Source organism: Chrysochloris asiatica, unplaced genomic scaffold (genome assembly GCF_000296735.1).
Source record: "Chrysochloris asiatica unplaced genomic scaffold, ChrAsi1.0 scaffold00298, whole genome shotgun sequence".
Classification (NCBI taxonomy): Eukaryota; Metazoa; Chordata; class Mammalia; order Afrosoricida; family Chrysochloridae; genus Chrysochloris; species Chrysochloris asiatica.
Genome location: NW_006408816.1, coordinates 830,105 through 841,207, shown reverse-complemented (window position 1 = coordinate 841,207; position 11,103 = coordinate 830,105). Strand labels below are relative to the sequence as shown.

Here is an 11,103-nt window from a genome sequence, read left to right as displayed (position 1 = left end):
CTATGTGTTGGTATTGACTCGATGGTACCTAACAACAACAACAAAGCTACTATTTGTTCAAGAGCAAATGCCCTAAAAAATATTCAGTCTCAAGGGTCATTAGGATAAATGCAATATATGTGTGCAATAAATTTGACATGTGTCAAAGAAAGGTAACCAAATGTCATGGAAACGTATGTAATTATATAAGGTAAAAATCAAATAAATGTTTAAAAGACCAAAATGGTCTGTTGTATAACTAAAAGTCTTAAATTTGTCATGCTGACTATTGGACTCCTCCTGCACTACTCCGTTTAGTGTACATGAGAAGCAGACTGTGTTTGCTCTGTAAACCCTGAATGCAGAACCACAGCCAGAACAGACAGAGATCAGGCTGGCTGATCAACAGACAGGTTGATCAGCCTGGCTCTAATGGGCAAGTTCCCAGGCTCACACAGGTAGCTTTATCCAGGATAGTAAGAGGTCAGAAGAGGGAAGAATCTTGAAAAACATGTCTTCAGAATACACTGGTCTTCAACCTGTACTGCATTTATGTTGCTTATTACAAAGTCAATTTTATCAATGCTCTCTTTATGGGTAAAAATTATCTCTGTTCTTTCTGATATTAAGACAAGGGATTTACTTTTTTTTTTTTTTTTTTGCTAAATGTATATTTTCCAAGCTAATCTTTTACAATTATTCAACCACTCCTAATGTAACGTTTCCAAGATCACTACTTCACTATAGCTGAATGCATTCTTATTTGTCCCTCCCACATTTAAATTTTCCACTTGGGGATATTTCTCCCATAGTTATCAGACATTGGTTGTACATTGTAACATTATAAACTTATTTTGGAAACAAAATAAAAATAAATCAATTTCAAATAAAAAGAGATTTGAGAAAAGTACCTTTAATTTGGATCCATGAGGCACTATTGTAGATTTATCCTGCTTTGGTGGGATGTACAGCTCCCATTTTCCAAAATCCAGCTTTTTATATGGGTATGAAAATGGATTCCAACCATCTAAAAAATAAAGATCAGTCAACAATAGCATGCTAAGACTAAAATCTAATGAAATTTCAAGCAAAGTATAGTATGATACCCACTTTTACAAAATCAACTTGCCTGAAATGAAAAAAAGTTTGCAAACATGCTTATCAAATACTATATTAGCCATTTAGAAAAAAGCAGGTAATTATTTATTAATGAAGTATTTAAAGTTTGAGGGGTTTTGGGCTTCCTAAAATTAAAGGTTACAACATTTTCAATTCTTTCAGTTTTCACTTTTATCAATAAGTTTAATGTAAAAGACAGTGATGGGTTCTTTTTAAGAAAAAAATCAACCAAGAGAAATAATATGAAAAAACTAAAAGCTATGTAAAGAATATTGGAGCCTTGGTGTGGCACTATGGGTTAATGAGCTGGATTGCAAAGTCAGTTTAAACCACAAGGTCAGTAGTTCAAGCTCACCGGTCACTCCCTAGAAACCTTACACAGGGTCGCTATGGGTCGGAATCAATTAGACAGCACTCAGCAACAACAACAAATATATAGAAAATTAAGTAAGATAGCTGTAATTGTAGAAAAAAATATTAAAAGGAATTAAAATGACATCAAATATGTGAATTAAAGTCTAGAGATAATATCCAAAGCATATCCTAATGATATATTGTTGTTAAGTGCCAACGAGATGGCCCTGACTCACAGCAATCATGTATAGGGTTTCTGAGAGCAGCTAGTGGGTTTAAACTGTGCTTATCCTATAGAATCAAGTAGATATTTACAAAATATTGGGGAAAAGAAAAGATAGATTACAGGTTCATGAAGAAAGCCAAAATTAACAACAGTAACCCCACACACACACAGAGACCAAATATATAATACAGACAGCACTAAAAATCAGTAAGCAAATAATATGCCATGTAATACAGTGTTGTTGGAGAAACTGGTTATTTTTTATGAAAAAATGTATTAAGTCTTGTCCTGGTGTGGCACTGTGGGTTAATGCATCAGACTGCAAAACCGTTTGAACTGCATGTTTGGCAGTTCAACCTCACCAGTTGCTCCTGAGAAACCCTATACAGGGTCGCTATGGGTCAGAAAAGACTCGAAGGCACTTAACAACAACATATCCCAAAATTACATGAACATTGGTTAAAGTTTAAATATGACAGTCAAATTTTTTAAATGTTTAAAATAAAATGCAGAGAGATATATTTATAAGCTTAGAATTTAAATAAGGCTGCTCAAACAAGATTGAAAAAAACATAAAATTTTAAGAAAAGACTGACATATATGACTGTATTCAAATTATAAACTTTTCTTGATAGATGAATGGGTAAACAGATGGATGGGTGGAAAAATGGATGGGTGAACTGGAAGGCAGGCAGACAGAAAAGATCAAATGAAGACCAGCTAACAACTGGGAAAATATATTTATAATGAATATATCAAGAAAGAAAAATACCCAGAATACACCAAGAAAATATATATGTAAATAAGAAAGATAAAATAAACAGTAGAAAATTAGGGCAAAGATAGATTCAAAGGAGGACAATTACATGGCCAATACCGATGTAATGATATTCAAGCTCACTCATACCATTAAAGGACTAAGCAAGATACTAAAAATATTACTTCACCCCCATAGGATTAGCAAAATGTCCAAGTCTGAAAATATCTAGTCAACAAAAATATAAAACAAAACTGCTGGTAAGGGCATGTACGGGTAAACTGTTATTATAAACAATAAAAGTTGCCATCAAGTAAATTCTAACTCATGGCAACCCCACATAATTCAGAGTAGAATTCTATTGAACAGGGTTTTCCATAACTTGATCATTTGGAAGTATATATCCAGGTCTTTCTTGCAAGGTGACTTTTGGTGGATTCAAATCTCCAGCTTTTTGTTCAGTAGGCTAGTACTTAACTTTTTGTACCACCCCGGGACACCTGGTATTACACAGGAAAGTTGAAAATGTGCTACCATTATGACCTTGCAATTCTAGTTCTAGGTAATAACCTAGAAAAAGTCTTACAAATCAGCAAATGAACTCATTCAAAAATGTTTAATGAAAAATTTGTTACAAAAGCAAAAACTGGAAACTGTCCAAATTTAAATCAACAGAATGGGTTAATAAATTGTGGTATAATTAAATAATATAATACAATGGACTCACGGTGTGCCGCTATAGGATCAGCACTGGACTGGGAAGCACAAGGTCAGCAGTTCAACCCCACTAGCTACTTCTTGGAAACCCTATACAGGGTTGCTATGAGTTGGAACTGACTTGATGACACTTAGCAAAAATAACATAAAATGGTATAAACTTAATACTTCCAAGTAACTATATCAAAGTATGTTGTTGTAAGTAAGTGCCGTCAAGTCAGTCCCAATACATAGTGACCACGTATTATAAGATTTCCAAGAAGGAGATAGTGAGTTTTAACCACTGATTTTGTGGTTAGTGTATCTGACATCACCTTACCAGGAATCCATATCAATATATATAAATATCTAAGACATAAAAGCTAATTTTAAGAGAAATTAAAAGAGTGTCATTGACATCAAGTTTTAGAAATATACAGGTATTATATCACATGTATGTAGTAGTATTATTAGAACAAATATTAAAAATTTTATGGTATTTCTGAGTAGAGGAAATGGGAACACAAAGTATCATGTTGTCTGCATTGTTATTTCTAAACGTGTTATGTACACAAATGCTTCTATCCATTATTTGTTTATGAATAAAATATTTCATAGTATAAAAATATTAAACAGCTCTGTTGCACACACTGTGGTACTATGACATTCGATTATCAACCAAAGAGATATTAAAAGCAACAGAGAGCCCTTTTATGACACATTTTCCTTCTTGTATATATCAACTGGATGCACTTAACAGCAACAACAACACTATAACAACTATTTTACACCATCAGCATTTAAAGATCTTCATTCTCAACCAGTCCGAATGTTGTGGGTAGTATAGGAATATAGAGCAATATTTCAAGAAAGGTTATTCTAAATATTTCCCTAAACCTTGTCATGAAGACAATCTAAAACTGCCTAAAGGCAATTCTCTTTAGGAGCAGGCCAACAGGCTCTCTGGTAGCATAGTGGTTACAAATTGGGCTGCAAACCACGAAGTCAGCAGTTCGAAACTACCAGCTGTTCCACAGGACCCTTAAAGATTTATAACCTCGGAAACCCTGTACAGGGTCGCGTTGAGTGGGAACCAACTCCATGGCACATAACAACAACAACAACAATTTTATGAATTGGGCTGCTAACCTCAAAGTCAGCAGTTCAAAACTCCCAGCTGATCTGCAAGGGAAAGATGCGGCTTTCTGCTCCCATAAAGATTTACAACCTTGAAAATCCTATGCATGGTCGCTATGAATCAGAAACGATTCCATGGCACATAACCACCACCATCAACACATCCTCAAATCTGTATCGGAAGAAATGCAGCCACAATGTTCCTTGGAAGCCAAGATGGCAAGACTTCATCTTTGATATTTTGGACATATTATAAGAAGGGATTGGTCCCTGGAAAAGAACACCATGCCTACCTAGTAAAGTGGAGGGCGGCAAAAATTGGAAGACCCTCAGCAAAATGGATTGATACAGTGGCAGCAGCAATGGGCTCAAATGTAACAATTGTGAGAATGGTGAAAGACAGGATAGTGTTTTGTTTGTGGTGCACATGGTCTCTATGAATCAGAACTGACTCAACAGCACTTTAACAACTACAACAAATCTTCAAATATATTTAACCCATATGAAGAGAGCTTCCAAAAAGACACAGAAAAATCCCATGATCTTTTAATTCCATTTTTCCCATGAACTTTTTGAAACTCCTTAAATGTAATTACTAAGTGTCATGGAGTGAGTTCCAACTCACAGCTACCCTGTACAGGGTTCCAAGGGGTGCTGGTGGTTTAGAACCACCAACCTTGCTGTTAGCAATCCAGTGCTTATCCTACAGTAGCACAGGAAATAAAACAAAAGAAGCTCAAAATATTTGAATATTTTGCTGTAACACTTTATACATTTACTAAATTTATTCTTAAGCTATTAGTTAAGACAACTAATAAACATAAATGACAAGCAGCAGATCATTTCCTAGTTAGTTAGGTTTGGAATGAAATGATATAGTTAATTAATTAATTAATTAATTAGTTCACTAAATATGTACTGAATATGTAATGTAGGCCCTGTCCAATGCCAAATTTGAAGTGTGTTAAAAATGATAGTCCTATCTAAAGGAAAAAAGGTGAAATTGAGTAATAGTACATTAAAGTCAATAGCAAAGTGTACAATGTAGTAACTACAACAACATTTAGATAACAACATTTTTATTGTGAAAGCTAAACTTAGTTTTATGGGAAAATTATATATGTAGATTTATTTTAAAATTGTTTTCAGCAATGAGGAAATAAATGTGTATTTGCATATCTGTTTTGAATATCAATTAAGCTATTTAGTTTATAGTCACTTCACTTGGATTTTAAAATCTACTTAGGCAGTAAGTAATAAATTAAAGAAAATTACTGTTACTGGATCCCATTTTTCTTTTATAATGTCTTAAAGATCTAAAACACCTTAAGCACAAGCTAAGCACAAGTTGATTAGTTATGACTACGCCTAGTGAAACACACACACACACACACACATATACATGGCAGTGGTGGTTTATTTGCTGTGGAGTCGGTTCCAACTCATAACAAAGAGTAAGTGGTGAGCTTGAACCACCAACTTTGCAATTCAAATGGAGACCTTGCTGTCCAGTGCATTAACATGCAGCACCACACCAGGAATCCATACATATACATTTTTTTTTCTCCTATCATTTTCAAGAGTTTTATTTTACAACCTCTACTTTCCTCCCCTTGGAAACCCAGGTAGTTAACTTTTTAGATTCAGAACAACTTCACACTTGCCTGATATGGTACAATGGTGGTAGTGGTTTATGTGCTATGGAGTCAGTTCCGAATCATAGAGACCCTGCATGGAGTTTCTGAGGCTGTTTCATATGGCCTTTCTTGCCATGGTAGTGAAGTCACTCCCACCAAATGTCTGGGTAGGCATTGGTGCAAATGACTTGTTTTTGTCCCACCCAACGTCATTGAATAGCTTGCTAATAAAGAACATAAGATGTGTAGGACTGTAACAAGGTGAGTCTTGCCACCCCACGAGGCTTAAAATGAACCATCTCAGAGGGGAATGGGGGTGAAGGGACCTCACTACCACCAAGAATAAGAGACAGTAGCAGATCATGTCTTTTGGACCTAGGGTCGCTACACTAAGAACCTCCTACATCTAGAAGACAAGCTGGTAAGAATCGGTAGCTGAGAAACTGGCAGTAGAACCAGGCGACTGCTATGAGACAGTACAGTGAGCTTTCTGACCCTTGTAGGTAGTAGTCTTCCTGACCTATACTCAGTGTGTGAGAAAGCTGAGCACTTACAGGCTAATGCCTATTATCAAAGTGGGGTGCCATTAGGGAGTTAACTGGCAGAGTTAAAGAGGCAGGGGCAGAAAGGCTTAGGGCAAGAGAGAGTCCATCTATGGGCATGGTGAAGAAGCTGGGCTAACCATAGAATTGTATCCTGAATCATTCCTGACTCTGAATTGGGTGCTGTAGGGTAGGCACTGGGCTGCTAACTATAAAGCTGGTGATTCAAACTCACCAGCTGCTCCTTAGAAACCCTATACAGGGCCGCTATAAGAACCAACTCAGCAGAACTAACAACAGCTTCCCTAATAGTCCCAATAATTGTAAGTATGGTCTGTCAGTTCTGTGTAGCCATTGCAATGAATCATCCATCAGAAATGTAGAAAGTATAGTGGGAGGAATAGCTGGTTGGAGTGTGGAAGTATGTCTGACCTCTACCTCATACCAATCAGACTGGAAGAGAAAGTTAAAATTACATAAAGGGAGAGAGAGAAAGGTGTACAGCTCACACATGCATAGAACAATTTAAGATTTTTGGATTAGACAATGTTCTCCATTCCTTCCTCCCTTCCAGTAACACCACCACCAGATTGCTATTCTTCTTGACCCTTTTTCCTCCCAATAGAGAGCCCTAATGTGATTCATCTTTCTTCGTTTTCCTTTACTAAAACAATGTTGTCTCCTCTTTGCATATAAAACATAAGCACCAACCAAAATATCTATATCTACAATACTACAGGTATATATATTAAAAGTCTCTTTCCATTAAAATCAGTTTCTCCATAAAACATCTTTCTCAAAGTAGATAATAAGTTTTGTACATAGAATATACATATCTTAAGGTTTAGAACATAGCAATGATAGTGAGGTTGGTCCAGGATTGGTCAGTGTTTTGTTCTGTTGTACATGGGGTCACTATGAGTCAGTCAGTACCAACTTGATGGCATCTAACAACAAGAAGGTCCCGAAACAGAAAAATCATAAAGAAAACATTGAATTTGGATCTATTCATATAAATTTAACATTAAACAGTCAAGAAACACGGGGTTACCACTAAGGAATGTCTACATGTGACTATGGTGTCCTGGTGTGATGCTGCAAGATAATGCACTGGAACTCAAGGTCAATTTGATCCACAAGGTCAGAGGTTCAAATTTAGCAGGTACTCCTCAGAAATCCTGCACAGGATCACTATAAATGGGAATCAACTCAATGGCACTTAACAACAACAATAAATTTTAAGAATTTTCTTTTTTATCCCAGATACACTGACTTAGAATCTACATTTTAATAAGATCCTAAAATGATTGTTATACAATCTATAGATTCTAATTCAGTATATCTGAGGCAAAATGCAAATTATTTGCAGGGGGTTGAACTGAAATAAAATCTTGAGTCTATCAGTAAATTTGACATTGATTTTCTTCTTTATGTTGCACAGATTAGATGTCAAGCATTATCTAGTTCAGTGGTTTCCAAACATTTGCTCTCATCAAAATCATGTGGTTAAAACAGATTTCTGGGCCCCACCCCAGAGTTTCTAATTCAGTAAATTTCATGTGGGTGCCTAATAATTTGTACTTCTTAAAAATTCCGAGGTGTTGATGATTGTAGCCAAAAGACCACAGTTTAGAAACAACTATACTGGTGAATAGTGCATCCTGCAGTCTTCTCTACTCATACCTTTGTGAGTGAACAAATATCTAAGTCAGATTAGATTTACAAACTACCAAACAATATTCTAAATAATTAGGTCAAGAAAATTCTGGAACTGAAAATACTTTTAATAATGAAATACAAAATCGGGGACTAATTATAATTGAAATGTCCAAGTAAATGACTTGTGAGATACAGATTATGGAACACATGAGATATTAAGGAATTTGAATGAATCAATGAGAGGGAACAATTAACAATCTGAACATGAAAAGATAACATATTAAGACTATTACTCAGCATATTCTTATTAGTGTCTAGAGATAACATTTTCTGTAGGATTCTTATCAATAAAATGTTTGGTTAAAAAGTATGAGCCACTAATTTAAAAAAGGGGAGGGTGGGTTTATAAGGAGAAAAGTAAGATTAAATTTTCTAAATGTTAACATATTAACTCATGAATTTTTCCATGTCTCATTCCTTACAATAAACTAAACTATCCTAAATTTAAAAATTATGCACACTCCCCACCCAAGCCCCCCAAAAGTTTGCCTATTATTTTAGTTCAAATAAAAATTTAAGAACATGTTTTCTGCATCGTAAAATACTTTATTCCAAAATTTGATTTTTATCAAATAAACATAGCCACAAATAATTCTAAACCAAACATCTTAATATTGCTAAGTGCCATCGAGTCAGTTCTGACTCACAGCAACCCTATATAGGGTTTCCGAGGAATAGTTGGTGAATTTGATTTACTGTAAACAGGTTTAAAGGCATCAACATATTTAATACTACAAAAGAGTCTATTTGTCCATAAACTCAAAACCAGCAGACAAAATTTAAATCAAAATATGAAAAAGAAACAATATATGATGCAAAGTTTAATAAGAAATGCAAACACCCATTGGGCACAGGCAATCAATCAAACATTAACTAAGGTCACTGAATCATACATATATTATCTCATACCCAAAAAACTTTCTTTTTCTTATATAATAATCCTCCTGTAAAATTCTTAAATGTCAGCCTCCTTCAACTATTCCCAAATTCTTTAATTCACAGCAGAGTACGTCCTTCATCAGTACTCTAGCACCAATTCCTATAGAGTTTATGAGCTGAAAAAATATTACCTTTCATTCCATATTTTCCACAAACCTTTCAAGTCATTTTGACTTTAGGTTTTGTTTTGTTTTATTAAACATAGTTAAAATGATTCTATCCTACCATGTAGAGCCTTATGTCTTTTCCAGGGAGGCCAATGTGCTGAAGAACATAGTCTACACTTGAGACACCCTATGTGTCTAAGCTTCGTCTCTCCTACTTTGGACACATTGTCCGGAGAGAACAGTCACTGGAGAAGGATGTCATGATGGGTAAGGTGGAGGGTCAGAGAAAAAGAGGAAGACCCCCAACGATATGGGTCAGCCAGGTGGCATCATTGATGGTGTCAAGTGTGGTAGCGGTAGTGAGGTTGGCCCAGGATCGGACATTGTTTCATTCTGCTGTGCAAGGGGCCGCTATGAGTCGGTTCCAACTCGATGGCACCTGACAACAACAACGTGTGTCACTCATGCCTCATAAAGCAATGAAAAACCCTACCTCTGAAAAACAGGTAGGGTTGATACAAGGTAGTACTGGTCCATAAAGAGGATATTAATTCCATTGCATCATGGCATAGCAGTTGTACAACCTCTGGATTGTTGCCTTTTTAAAATAACTAAAAACCCTCCTTGTCATACAATGGTATTTAAATATGTCCAGCTTCATATCATGAAGACTTTATATAGAATCATGATGAAAAGTTTGCTTGACAAGATTAAAGTGTCTTGTCAAGGAATTATCCACCCTGGTCCCAAAGAAGTGATAAACGCAAAGAGCAGATCTTATTATAGCATTGCCCTTACCCAACATTGTGAGAGGATCATGCAATGGAGGAGACGAAGAAAAAGTAGGCTTTGTCACATATCTCTGTTACGGATTGAATTATGTCTCCCAAGCAGATCTAATGAAGTCCTAACCCCTACCTGTAAATATGAAGTTTTGAAATAGGGGGTTTCTTTGGTTAGGTAAGGTTATCTCAGAGTGGGGTGGGTCCTACCATTAGTCCCTTAAAAAAGCAGAGCACACACAGAGATAAACACTTAGAAAGAGAGCAGGACCAGGGGACTAAGCTGGGGAACAATGTAAGGAAACTACTACAAGCCAAGGCATCCCAAGGAACAAGATTACAACCTCCCATAGAGCAGATGTCCTGATATGAACTTCTAGACTCCAAAAACTATGGATATGGAACTTCAGTTCTTTAAAATCATCCATTTGTATTTTCACAAAATCAACACTAGGTAACTAAGACCTCTATGGTCTTTAATCTCCTCTACTTTTACTCTCCCCTGAAACTTCTGCTCCTAATGCACTAAGAAGTCATCCTTCTTCAACTCCCAGTATCTGCCACCTGGGAATAAATTCACTTCCAATTAGAAAAAATAATTCCTAACATATTTTTGTTTTGGTAAATTTGTTTCACAAAAACATCTCTAGGGCATTAACTTCAGAATCAAAATGATTCCATTTACTTATTAATAAAAAATAAATAAAACAGAGCGAATTAGGGTAGCGCTTCCCAGACTAGACAGCTCAAGTAGGGCTCCGGGGAGAAGGAGTGGAATCGCACATAGAAAACCTCTGTCTAGCACACAGACAGCCTTTGAACAAACATAAGATCTTATATTTCAACATTCTGAACTCATTTTATTTTAAAGATCAAATTGCTGAGAAATTACAGGCATTTTAAGCTTTTGCCTGCCTGCACACGACTCCTGCTTCTGCGCCCTCACCAGTGAGTGCCTCTGCCCCCTGCAGACCTTGGAATGTAGGGCTAGAGCAACCCCGTTTAGAAGGATGCACTTTCAGAGAAAAGGAAGCATAAACTAACAAAGCCGAACAGAGAGGGATATTGGATTAGATACCAGGAAATTCAGGGTAACCACGATACAGAGA

General features: G+C 36.0%; 1 protein-coding gene across 1 annotated transcript in view; it reads right to left on the bottom strand.

Annotated features, from left to right (window-relative positions):
• The window catches only part of LOC102817604 (1,4-alpha-glucan-branching enzyme-like), a 477,609-nt gene that overhangs the window by 324,533 nt on the left and 141,973 nt on the right, over window positions 1-11,103 (bottom strand). The window contains exon 3 of the mRNA XM_006874745.1: window positions 891-1,006. Coding sequence (XP_006874807.1) covers window positions 891-1,006 — 116 coding nt within the window. The remainder of the gene's footprint in view (window positions 1-890; window positions 1,007-11,103) is intronic.